General features: G+C 40.8%; 2 protein-coding genes across 2 annotated transcripts in view; both read left to right on the top strand.

Moving 5' to 3' along the window:
* The first annotated feature begins 104 nt into the window (after nt 1-104).
* Nucleotides 105-2,649, top strand: LOC107374269 (beta-crystallin B3). The gene is made up of 6 exons (XM_015942418.3): nt 105-415; nt 575-653; nt 1,427-1,542; nt 1,645-1,777; nt 1,866-2,008; nt 2,127-2,649. The coding sequence occupies exons 1-6, from the start codon at nt 141-143 to the stop codon at nt 2,413-2,415; spliced, it is 1,035 nt and encodes a 344-aa protein (XP_015797904.1). The 5' UTR covers nt 105-140; the 3' UTR covers nt 2,416-2,649.
* Nucleotides 2,650-2,888: 239 nt separating this feature from the next.
* cita (citron rho-interacting serine/threonine kinase a) overlaps nt 2,889-12,726 on the top strand; it is a 43,307-nt gene continuing 33,469 nt past the window's right edge. The window contains exons 1-10 of the mRNA XM_070549338.1: nt 2,889-2,990; nt 3,178-3,300; nt 3,394-3,523; nt 4,550-4,725; nt 6,317-6,418; nt 8,951-9,093; nt 9,315-9,408; nt 9,856-10,062; nt 10,252-10,405; nt 11,480-11,669. Coding sequence (XP_070405439.1) covers nt 3,199-3,300; nt 3,394-3,523; nt 4,550-4,725; nt 6,317-6,418; nt 8,951-9,093; nt 9,315-9,408; nt 9,856-10,062; nt 10,252-10,405; nt 11,480-11,669 — 1,298 coding nt within the window. The 5' untranslated portion in view covers nt 2,889-2,990; nt 3,178-3,198. The remainder of the gene's footprint in view (nt 2,991-3,177; nt 3,301-3,393; nt 3,524-4,549; nt 4,726-6,316; nt 6,419-8,950; nt 9,094-9,314; nt 9,409-9,855; nt 10,063-10,251; nt 10,406-11,479; nt 11,670-12,726) is intronic.

Here is a 12,726-nt window from a genome sequence, read left to right as displayed (position 1 = left end):
GAAACAAGGGGAAGACTGCAGAGTGTGGATGAAGACAGCTGGGTGGGCCCGATAGTGCTGAGTGAGACCGATCTCTGGTCATTCTCTTGGCTGGCAGTCAGTGCTTGTGCCCACCATAGGATCACGATCAGGATGGCAGCATGGGCAGCGCTTGCTTGTGTGCCAGGGACAGAGGGGCAAACCTATTGAGAAGCAGTGTGATGGACACAATGGGTGCGACAGACTTGCTGCATCAACAGGCTTTTTGCTGCTGTGGCCAGAAACAAACCATAAATACCCCCACTGGCATCCACCGACCACTCGCCAGGCCTCCACAACCACACACCCTCGCACAGAACGGGCAGAAAAGAGAAAAACAAGACAGGAAGCACAGAGTGTGGCTTGTTCGGGGGGCAGTGAAGCACAAGCCTTTCAGGTAAATCAAGTTAGAGATAATAACTGTTTGCGACAGGCGTTTCTCTTTTTTTAATCTAATTTGCCTAATTTTACCACCTTGTGTAAAGGCAACTCAAAAGTGCACCTCCATAAATCCTAAATCTCTTGAATTTGATAGACAATACAATTGTAATTTTAGAGAAATGACAGAAAAGCAAGGAACCCCAGACCAGCTGCCTGCAGAGAAGGGCCAAGGAGGAGCTGGAGCCACATACAAGGTAACAGAAATGTTAACAGAATCATGTGTGTATTATAGAAATAATACTAAGACAACAAAGCTCTCTTTTAAGGGATGCCATTTGTAAAGTCAACAGTCAGAAAAAATGGGAGTTCATTTTTTAAAAGTCATATTTTCACCATGGTATTCAGACATTTATAAATGTTAAAGATCCTAACTAAATATTTAGTTGGAAAGCTAAATATTTTGAGGTAAATATTAATTTACAAACTAAATATTTAGGTCAGATCTAGATATTTAGTTTGTAAAATAACTATTTTATTTACTAACTAAATATTTTATCTGGGGCTAAATATTTAGTTTATAAACTAAATATTCGGCTCTAAATTAAATATTTATTTTCCAAACTAAATATTTAGATCCCAGTTAAATATTGATTTTGCAAACTAAATATTTAGCAGCAAATAAGATATTTAGCTAGAATCTGTATATATACACTAAGTATTTAGTTAGTAAATTAAATATTTATTTTACAAACAAAATGTTTATGTGTGACTTCAATATTTAGTTTGTAAAATAAACATTTACCTGTAAATAAAATATCTAGCTTGCTAACTATACATTTTGTTTAAGACTAAGATTTATAAATGTATACATGGTGAAATATGAATTTGGAAAAGGAACTTATGATAGGCTAAATAACCCAAGATACCACTGTTAAATTATCACTTTTTGACTTTACAAATGGCACCTCATACACTTTTGGGGTTTGGATAGCATCATCTACCTTCACCAACTGTTCCTGTTTTGCAGTTGGCCGTGTTTGAGTTTGAGAACTTCCGTGGACAAAAGGTGGAGTTGTCTGGTGAATGTAAGGATGTGCTGGAGAAGACACAGAGAGTGGGCTCGGTTATTGTGGAGTCAGGACCGTGAGGGACTTTCTGATGCCCTTAAATGCCATCTGCGGTTACAATTTTGCTCAGAAAAGAATGTGCAACTTTAAGTGTAACACCATTTCTCTTTGTCACCAGATGGGTGGGATTTGAGCGTCCAGGTTTTGCTGGAGAACAGTTTGTTCTTGAGAAAGGAGAATTTCCTCGCTGGAGCACCTGGACCAACTGCCAGAGTAGCAACATCCTGAGCTCCTTCAGGCCTCTGAAAGTGGTCAGAACCCAACATGAGTCAGACTGACGATTTTGTATTATGTTATATTGCTTGTGAATATGGGAATGTGCTCCTTTTTTCTCTTCAGGACAGTGCAGCTCACAAGTTGCACCTCTTTGAGAATGCAGGCTTTGAAGGCAGAAATATGGAGATTGTAGACGATGATGTCCCCAGTCTGTGGGCGCATGGTTTTCAGGACCGCGTAGCCAGCGCTAAGGCCATCTCTGGAACGTGAGATACACCTTTTTCACGGCAAAAACTACAGTGTATATTTAACTCTGTATAAATGTTATCAAAACTGTGATGTTACTCACTGCCCTATTATTTAATCATAACTTTCCCTTTGAAGGTGGGTGGGATACAGGTATCCAGGCTACAGAGGGCCCCAGTATGTGTTTGAACATGGAGACTTCAAGCAGTGGAATGCTTGGGGAGCCACTGCACCTCAGATCCAGTCCGTCCGACGTGTGCGGGACATGCAGTGGCATAAGAAAGGGTGCTATATTCCCCCTGCTCCAGCCCCTGGCCCTGGCCCAACCCCTGCACCACCCAATCCCAATCCAAACCCCAAACCTACCCCTAATCCTAATCCTAACCCTAAACCTACACCCAAACCTCAGTCTCAACCCCAACCCTAACAGCACACCTCTAACAAAATCCACAAATGCTCTTTTGCTCATGCTCCTGAAATAATGAAACAATCTGGCAATGAAGTTTTGGAAAATGAACTGGTGACCATGAAACATGTATCTGTTGGAAATAAAGGTTTTGGCCCTGATGTTGGCTTTGTGCAAGTGGATGTTGTTTATTTGGTGTGTTTAAATGTTATTTTAAAGCATACATTTGTGAATTGTTTATAGGGAAAACGGTTGGATTCTTTTTTTCAGAAAAGGGTAATGTTTTATGAAATGATAAAGTAACTTTTAGTTATGAAACACTTAAGTTCAGCCTGTTTATAATGAGAAAACCGGGCTCTCAGGGCCAACAGTGCTCAGTCATCAGTGATTGGTTAAAATTGCAGTAAGACCCGCCCACAAAAAATCAGGACATCAAATCAAACGCCAGCTTCATTCACCAGGCTCGCGAGGTGGGCGGGAAACGCGCAAATTTTGAAAGTTCACCCGGAAATAACAGAAAGGACAACAGTGTGCTTTGCGCACACCGCTGTAGTTTTCTAAAAACATTGCGGTTTTAATTTCTACATGGCTACCTGGTGAGTATTATCGTGTCCTAGTGTGTTGATTTTGTTTATATATGCAGAAGAAAATGACGACCATCCAGTTTGAGTACATTATAGACAACGGACGTTAGCCTATTAACGTAGCTTGTGCTAACCAAACCGCTCCGTCTGTAAACAATATTTCACTATTGTTTTATTTGAACGTGTGTCATTCGTTAAGGTTGTCAGCGTGAAGACAAACATGCTGAAATTCAAGTACGTGAGTCAGGGAAACCTGAAAACACTCGGTTCCGCTGCCGACCCCATCACCAGCCGCAGTTTGAGACTTAACCAGGTGTTTCAGGTAAAGCTAACGTGTGTTCCCAACAAACTGAAGAGTTTTCAGCTAACTAGTTGTTGTAGTGAGAAGCTGACGTGCCTTTCCCGGTGTCTCCAGGGAAGAGTGAGCTTATGTGGGCAGCAGGGAGGACGGGAGGACCTTCTGGAGGCCCTTCTGCTTCTCTATCAGGAGTGCAGCTCCCCAGAGCTCATGAAAATACATCATGTTGCAAAGTTTGTCAATAAATGTAAGTGTCAATTTTATGCGTTTACAAATGATTACATTTGTAGCTAGTTATTTACAGTATGTACAGTCTGTGGTTATTTAATAGTATTGTTGTAGAGAACTGGACAAAAAGTCTAGTCTCTAGTTTTTCTTTGATTTACTTCAAAAGAAACAGGCGTGCTTTTAATCTTTAACAGTTTTTCTGAATTTCTGAAGGTCTTTTTAATGTTTTTATTTTACATTGGCTGCTGTTTCACACGGATCCTGTCCATTTCTACTACCTGGAATGATAACCTATTAGAAAAATGACAAGTGGACAAAAGATGTAAAGATGTTAGGCTTGAAATAAATTAAGGTAAACAAAAGAAAATACCTTAAAAACCTGAGTTGTGTCATGGTTTCAACAAATGCCATTATTGACGATGAAATACAAGTTTGTGTGTATTTTTTTGTTTTTTTTTTATGCTTGAAGGGCCCAAAGGTCAGAATTACATGGTTTTACGAGCAAAAATATTTGGCAAATATAAAAAAAAACATTTTCAAAACATTGCAACTTTCAGAAAGCCTGGACAAATAACTAACGTTCTTGCTCAAAAGACAAGTTCCTGGGAAGCAAAATATAAATAAAAGTGTTATTTGCACAACATTGTTTGTTTTAATGTAACTAGCTTAGGACATGTTCACAGTAACTGCTTTATTTTAATTAAAATTATAGCATTATGTTACAATATGTAGTTCTACAATGTGAGGTAAGGAAAAAAAGAAGGGGGATTCGAGGCATTCCGAATAGTGTAAGAATCTTTAATTGTGCAAGGATTAGCCGATGCATCGTTCGGAGTGCCTCAGATTCCCCTACTCTTCTTTCTTACCTCACATAGGATGTTTCCTAAAATCCTAAAGTGCACCCATATACGTCTCTAAACAGTTTAAAAAAATACATTCTGTTGCAATGTCATTTATCTACTTTTGAATATCAGTATAATGGACACAAACTTTTTTTTTTCAACGTGTGTGTGTGTGTGTGTGTGTGTGTGTGTGTGTGTAACAGTTTCTGAAACGGTCTCAGAGCTGCGTGCTCTGCAGCCAGGAAATCAGGACTTTGAGGTCCGTGCTGTGGTGGGCCGTGGTCGCTTTGCTGAGGTTCGAGTGGTCAAAGAGAAAGCTACCGGAGAGGTGTTTGCACTTAAAGTGATGAACAAGACGGTGCTGCGCACCCAAGAAAGTGTAAGCTTCCTAAATTGGTTTCAGCAAGAATATACTAGTAAAATCTAGGAACAGGATACTTGGAGTGGATGTTTAATGAATTGTGTGGCTTGTTTTTCAGGTAAAATATGTATTTTTGTCACTGCAAGGAAAACACTCATTAAAATATGAAAGATTTTACTCTGCTTCACGTTTAGTGGTATTTTCAGAGTCAGGGTGCCACCAAGCTGTGATGCTTTTCTGTGTTCTGGAACTTTTGCACCTGATATTAGGAGCACTTATATTTTTTACTGCTTTAGAAAACTAAAATGTCTTTTATGTTCATTCACCTTGTTTTTCAGAATGATCCGAATTTAATTAATTTAGTGGTTTAGTGCTATTCTAAAAGCTCAGCATTGGTTTTACACCTTTTATAACAGTGAAACATTGGTATTTGCTGAGATGTATTCTCCTGTAAACCAAGCTCAAGTAGTAGTTTTTTCTTTTCTTATTTTTTTCTACTGTATAAGGACGGGAGTGTGCAATTGCTAACTTATCAACCAAGTTGGTTGTAGTCTTTAAAAGGCCCACTTGAGTGCACTACAGGGCTAAATCTAACTTTTATTTCACAGCTTTGCTCTCTGGCATATGACTAATGAAACAATTCTCAGTCAGAATGGCACATGAGCAGCAAGGAAGTGAGCAACAATTTGCTCAGTATGAACGGAAAAAAAATGTAACTGTCTTAAATGACGTTTAACTGTAAAATCAAGCAAAAAGAATCAATGCTAGAGAAGGGAGGGTGTGAACTGGTTGCATCTAGAAGATCTGGACAATAATTCAATAACAATATATATCGATCAATAGACATGTGGTGCGATGGAAATAAAATGGATAAAAAAAAGTTTCCTTTTTCCATTGTAGCCTATCTGGTAGCTACATACTAGTCATTACTTAAACCTAACCAATCAGAAACACAAACCAAGGCACACTCCGTCACCAAGCCCTCTCAAACCTAAACAGACAGAAAGGGACTTAAACAAGATGTTGCAGGCAGCAAGGAGAGGTGGAAGAAATTGTCCCCCCAAAAAAGCTTACAGTAGTTCACCTGTGTGGCAATATTTCCATTCTTACATGTCTGACAACAAAAACAAACAGTATTTGGCAAAATTAGCAGAGAATCAATAAAAACCAAGTCTGGTAATGGAACCAACTTGTTTTATCATAAAGTAATGCCATAAAATGGCCAGGGCTGCACTTAAAATATGTTTTCTACATTATTGTTTAAATATAGTATTCAATAATGATCAATATGTTATTTATTTTATTTTATTGATGAGCTTTTTTCTATATCGGCCAGCCCTGATCTAAAGTTAAGTTCCTGGGTTGGTGGTTGTAGAGTTTTAGATTATTTGGTAATCGGAGGGATTAATGGTGAACATACAGGCTCAATTCTTTCATATATACACGTTTGTTTATATGTTTGCTGTACAAATACGATGATCACAAATTTGCTTAAATATTGTAATTAATTTTGCAGCTATATCAGTACTGTGTATGAGTAAGGTTTGTTTTATTAATTAATTAATTTCCATGTTTGTATACTGATTGCATGCCTGCTGACCCTTTTCAGGGGGTTTTTCATGAAGAGGAACGAAGGATCTTGTCTCTAAACAGTAGTGCCTGGATTCCACAGCTGGTGTATGCCTTTCAAGATACAGATCATGTCTACTTGGTGAGGCTGGAACATTTCTGCTCTTAATTAATTCTGCATACCTTTATCTCTAGGAAAAAGCCAATTTTGCGTGAAACTTTATAGAGGTAAGGAAGAAAACAGAAAGTTAATAATCTCACAAAGATAGAAGCGTTAAATAATGTGCAGGATCACATCTTTTCCTATTACATCCAGGTCTAAAAGTGGTCTTTTCAATTAAAATGTAAAGCACACTTGCAAAATAACTGACAGCTATAGTGTAGCACTTAACTCTTTCTTGCAAGTGTTGTGGTTGGACTTATTACCAGAACGTACGTATCTAGGTAGATGACCTGAAATCACTAATTCTGCCTTAACTAGCACTCGTTTATTGGTCATAGTCAGACGTAGAAAACTGCAACGTCCAACTTTCTGTTTAGGTCACTTGAATCATTGGTTCTTAAAGCAGCCCTTTTTTCAACACCACCTCTAATTTATGGTTCCTCTCTTCTCTAAAAGTGAATACTCAGTGGTGCTGACCTGCCTCTCTCACCAGTAACTGATGCTAGCTAAAACCTGTGTAAGAATAAAACTGCTGCGAGCAAATCGTATGATTCTAACAGCACAGCTGATTTTAACAGCCATCAGTTACTCATGCCCATCACTGCTACGACTGCTCGTTATGACTGAATTTGCGTCATCACATTTACTTGGAAATCATTTTCCGCTGCCAGAACTGTCCTCCTCTACCTCTCACCAAAATCCTCTCAGCTGTTAATTTCCCCTCCATCCTTAAATAAAACTTAGCAGCTTTTATTAAATACTTCTTTGATCTTCTCAGAGAGAGTCAGTCTTCCCTCGTTGTCCATCCACAGTGGTCAGCATTATCTCTTAAAGAAGAGCATCTGTTGGACAAACACGATTACTTCATATCGTTTGTTCTTCTGACTGGTGTTATTGTTCAGCTCTCTCACATTATTACCACCAAATCTCCTTATATAGTGTCCGTCTGTACACATGTAATAAATGTGTGGTGTCTGTCATGTGATTTTATGGCTTCTTCCAACCCTGATGAAGGAAAAAAGTTGGAGCTGCAACTCGTTTGTGTGTTAAACTTAAATCGGATGTGGACAGCAGCACCAGAGGCGAGACTGAGACCAGACCCCCCCCCCCCCCCCCCCCCCCCCCCTCCAGGTGCTGTTGAGTGTGCTCACCCCCAATGCCCTAAGTGTGTTTTTGCATGGAATGTTGTTGGTGGAGGTGATTCAATTGCAAAATAAAATTGGGGTTCAGGCCGTCATGGGACTGTGGAGATGGGAGCCATCCTCTCACTCCCTGAACTTGTCCACACTCCAAGACCCTGTATTTGTGTGTGTGTGTGTGGTGATGTGATGTGATGGAGCAGGAGGAGGGAAATGTCTGAGGATGGGGAAGAAAGACTGGGGGGCCGAAGCCATCCCAGGAAGCCCGCTCCATCGCTGACCCCACAAGGCACCCCTGTTCCCAAAACCCACCTGGGGCAGGGAGACCCCAGCCCATCTACCCAGGGTCCATAGTAGCAGCATCACAAAGCCCTGTTGAGCCTGAAGCCATCCACTCAGCCCCACCCCAGCAAAATATCTACTCCCATTTGATCAACTTTCAGACTACATAAGGCATGAGACACCATGGCAGAGTTGGATCCTCCCCCTCCCGTAGGTCCTCCTCCCCTGTGGTGGAAAGTACAAACATTTCTGCCAGCTAGGGAGGAACAAGTTCCACCCAAGGATCCCAGGCCAGGGCCAGGCACAAGATTTATTTTCTTTGAAGTGGGCTAGGTTAAGTAGGAAAGAAATAATTTTCTGCACAGCAAAGCCTGACATTGATAGGAATGTTTGTTATTCTTTTTGATCATTTATGCCTTCCTTTATGTCCCCTACACATCTGTCTCAGTGCTTCTTCTTTCTCTTTTCACTCCCCCTCTTTTTCATCCTGCTCACAAACCGAGCATGGAGGAAAATACAAAGCATCCATCTTTATCCATGTGTCAGAGAGGCACCCAGTCTCCTTGTTGCTAGGTAACACCCGAGAATGCTCCCGTTCATTCAGACTTGCAGACCATTCATGCACCAGGGGCTCTCACTTGTTATGGCTGCATGGAAGCAACCGTATAGCTCTAATCAACTCGCCCGATCCTTTTCTTCTCAATGTTTATAAAAAGCAGAAAAGATAGCCAACATGGCCACCATTAATTTGCCTTTCAGGACTTTTATTAAAATGATCTCAAATGAGCTGTGTGCTTAACTGAAAAGGTCGTCTGTTGCTCTGTGATTAGAGGCACAAACACTGCGCCCTGCTACACAGGGCTTTTGCAGTTATTCTTAGGGGTATTTATAGCAAAGCTCTGACTGCAGTATCACAAATGAATCAGTAAGAGTACCCAGGTTGTTGCATAACTGAATCTATAATGAGGAAAACTATCAATAAGTTTATTCTGTGTAGGGCCTTGTTGTGAGCTCACAAGTGGTAAACGTTTTAACACACATCACTTTAAAGTCATTTAATAAGTATATAATGTGTTTTGTGTGTCTTCAGGCTATGGAGTACCTTCCAGGTGGTGACCTGATGTCCCTGCTGAACCGATACGAGGATCAGTTTGACGAGTCAATGGCTCAGTTTTATTTGGCTGAGCTTGTAGAGGCCATTCATGCAGTCCACCAGCTGGGTTACGTCCACAGGTAAGACGCCAGCTGTTAAATCCAGTCTCTCTAGTGATTGAGAGCTTATCTTGAAAGATTTGATAAAAAAAAAAATTGGTGATTGTAGCTGGTATTTCTACTCAGTTTGTTTAAGTTTTGTTTGCAAATATTTTCCTTTTACTGTAGAATAGCTGATAGCAGCCAGGGTAACAAGTCTCTTGAGAGCACGATCAAATGTTTTACAATCCATCCACTTTCAGAGACATCAAACCAGAAAACATTCTCATCGATCGAACTGGTCACATCAAGCTAGCTGATTTTGGATCAGCTGCTAAGTTGACTGCAAACAAAACAGTAAGTGGATTACAGAGTTTGATCTTTAAACATCGTTTGTACGTTCATTCTGTGTATTTTTTTCTAACTGCCTTACTTGGTTCTTTTTCCAACACAGCGAAAGAGGTCTGCCTTGTTTTTGCTGACGTTTCGGCTAACGCTGTAGCTTTCCTCAGTTTGCCGCTGCTGTCGGCGTCACTTCCTTCTCTGTTTATCCTTAAGGAAGCTGTAGAAATAAGGAGACGTGGACACACAACCACGATCAGAGGTGATGGGGTCTACACTTTGAATCACACATGGGACTGTGTAAAACCATCCTCTGCTGCCTGCATATAAACGGAGAAGGAAGTGATGTCAAAAACGGTGGCCAACTCTGAGGCAGGCTGTAGCGTTAGCCAAAACATCAGCACAACCAACTCTTTAAGTTTAAAAAAAAAAAAAATTTATTTTTAATTTTTTTTTTTACAGGTGACTGCTGCCGCAATACCTGTTGACACCCATGACTTCCTCTCACCTGAGGTTCTGACAGCTATGAATGGGGGTTCTCACAGCTCCTATGGGGTTGAGTGTGACTGGTGGTCTCTAGGGGTTATCGCTTATGAAATGATCTATGCCAAGTCGCCTTTTGCTGATGCTACTTCTCCCAAGACCATTCGCAATATTCTTAACTTTCAGGTACAGATCAGTTGTTCTTATTCATCTTCAGCCAATGGTTCTATCTGATCTGTAAAGAGATTTAAAAATAAACCAAAGTAAGATTTCCACTTTGTAGTTTGATGCAAGTCCATAATATGCTGGGTAAATGACAATTTTAATTATTGATCAGGCTTTATATTATGTAATGCCTACCTTGTTTGCCTGCAGCGTTACTTAAAGTTTCCAGAAGAGCCACGTGCCAGTAGGCAGTTTGTTGACTTGGTGCAGAGCTTGCTGTGTGGAGCCAAAGAACGTTTGGGTTTTGAGGGACTCCGCTGTCACTCTTTCTTCTCTAATGTTGACTGGAACAACCTACGACAAGGTGAGTGGATTCCTAATGTCAGACTCTATTTTCTCTTTGAAAGTAAAAAAAAAAAGCTCAATCTGGTTTAAAATATGATTAAATTGTTGTAACCATGTTATCAATAGATAAGTAATGACTTCTTGTCAAATGTAAATATGAATGCAGTGTGCGTTAGGTTTTTGTGGGGTTACAGAGAGGTACATTATGTTATTTGTACATCATAAGATTTTTTATATCGGTGGCAACGAGCCAGCTTGTTTTTCAAGAGGAGGCAGAAGGGAGAAGTGAAGCAGGCTAAAATGAGCAGCAGAAATTTTAAACACCACCAGCACTCACTTAGTGGTGAAAATACACGTGTGCGTGTTTTAGTGTTGTTGCTTTTGAGTGTGAATATGCACAACATACAAATGAATCAACACTTTGAGTGAAGCATGCTCATATTCATGAGCCACATCCTGACATTGCCTGTAATCCACAACTACATCTGCAGGGATGATGAGTCCTTATTTTGCTCTGCCAGATCATTCTGCTCGTGTCCTCAGATGACTAAACCCTCCCATTCAGACGCATTCATCAAACATATTTTTCCTCCGAGATTTTCCTCTTATCTGCCCCTTTTATTCAGAAAACCAGCTCAGTTCAGCAGGAACATCAGATTAGATGGTGGTACAATGTTTACATAATAATTAATAGATTTTTCAGATTTGTTTTATTTGTTGTGTTCAAATAAAATGTATTAAGGTTTAATGTGTTTGTATTGTTTATTTACAATTAAAACCAGATGAAGCTTTTTGTTTCAGTTGTGGCTCCAGATGATTAGCTTGCTCTGCTGCAGTGAGAGAGAGAGAGAGTGAGTGAGCATGTGTATGAAAGAGGGAGAGAGGAGGAGGGAGGGACAGAGGCAGCATGTGCATCAACGCGCGACTTGCCGCACTCTAGGTTCCCACCGCTCTGCTCCTCCTCCCCTCCTTACTCTTTCCTTTCTCCTTGTTTCTTTTTTAACATCTATTTTTTACTACCTTTATTTTTTGACACTACTCCCCTTTTCCTTGCCCCATCTTATTCCCTCCTCTCCTCCTTTACCCTTTGCAGTTCTGCCGCCTTTCGTTCCTGCATTGCATGCTGAGGATGACACCTCTAATTTTGAGGAGCCGGAGCAGGCTGCCCCCTGGCCAGCCTCAGCAGCCCAGCCAGGAGCTCTGCCAGTGGGCTTTCAGGGCCAGGATCTGCCCTTTCTAGGCTGGTTCTTTAGCAGGGCATTAGCAGCATTGACCAAAACTGAGTAAGTACTACCTGTTTACTAGCTCTGATGGGCTTGTTTTCAGAATGAATCCCCTGTCAGCACCGAGACCTCTTGCATACTCCTGTAGCACCTTTGTTGGTTAAAAATCCCACACTAGGGTTGGCTGCTCCTCTGACTTTATTCTTATTACTACGTCTACCTATTAACGGGCACTCTCCTTTGAGTTATCTTGGTCGTGCCTGTGTCAGTAATGCTGTGCCTTTTGGTGGCTAAATTGGTTTGACCATATGCTGTGTCAAACAAGCAGCAAGGGAGAGGTGAGATCCCCCTCTTCTCACGTGCTCTTTTCCTTTGGTTTCTGTTTTTGTGGTTTTTGTTGGAGCTTTGAGATCTCACATGGTTTGCTCATTACATAGATGGATCAAATAAAATGAACCAGAGGAGATTAAGCATGCGTTGTCTTTCCTTGAGCACTGATTGGTATGCGTCTGAGTGTGTCAATGAGGTCTGCTGAGAAGTGGAACCCCCACACAGAGGCACACTCCCACCCTCGCCGCTCCTACTGTGGTTCCTCTGTTGCTGTGAAGCATAATGGGCTCCTGACTTTTACAGCTTGGGACTGTAATTTATCCTAATGGTGTTTGGCTTCTTAACCCCTGATAATAATGCAGAGGCATGGGTTTCATTTCTGCATCCCCATGCCAGTGCTCTAGCAGGTTAATGATGCTGGAGACTGCGGATCAAAACAGCAGCAGCATGAAAAGAGATGAAAAAGCATTACCAGATGAGACAGGAAAAAGGATAAGAGCTCAGATTGGGGGAGAAAATCTTTCTATGGTTACTACCGTGATGTTTTTTTTTTCTTCTTTCCTGGTCCCCACCCCCATCTTTACCCGTCTTATCTCCTCCTCTTATTTTCCCTCTCTCTCGTCTAATGTCTCTGCTCCTTGCTGTTACACCATCATTCATCTGTTCATGGTTTTCATCTGAGGCCAGTCATTTTCTTTGCTATATTTGACTAAGAGGACCTCAGAGCTTTTAGAATTACAGTTTTGTGTGGATAAATGGACATTAACGCTCACATTCCTCATTACAA

This window comes from Nothobranchius furzeri, chromosome 3 (assembly GCF_043380555.1).
Source record: "Nothobranchius furzeri strain GRZ-AD chromosome 3, NfurGRZ-RIMD1, whole genome shotgun sequence".
In the NCBI taxonomy this organism is placed as follows: Eukaryota; Metazoa; Chordata; class Actinopteri; order Cyprinodontiformes; family Nothobranchiidae; genus Nothobranchius; species Nothobranchius furzeri.
This window is presented reverse-complemented; position numbering and strand designations above follow the sequence as displayed.

What these genes read in the sequence shown, in the direction of transcription:
- LOC107374269 (XM_015942418.3), top strand. Translation starts at nt 141, where the DNA reads ATGGGCAGCGCTTGCTTGTGTGCCAGGGACAGAGGGGCAAACCTATTG. An exon ending in GTGAAGCACAAGCCTTTCAG is followed by an intron (nt 416 to 574) that starts GTAAATCAAGTT and finishes TTGTAATTTTAG; the next exon opens with AGAAATGACAGAAAAGCAAG. An exon ending in GCTAAGGCCATCTCTGGAAC is followed by an intron (nt 2,009 to 2,126) that starts GTGAGATACACC and finishes TTCCCTTTGAAG; the next exon opens with GTGGGTGGGATACAGGTATC.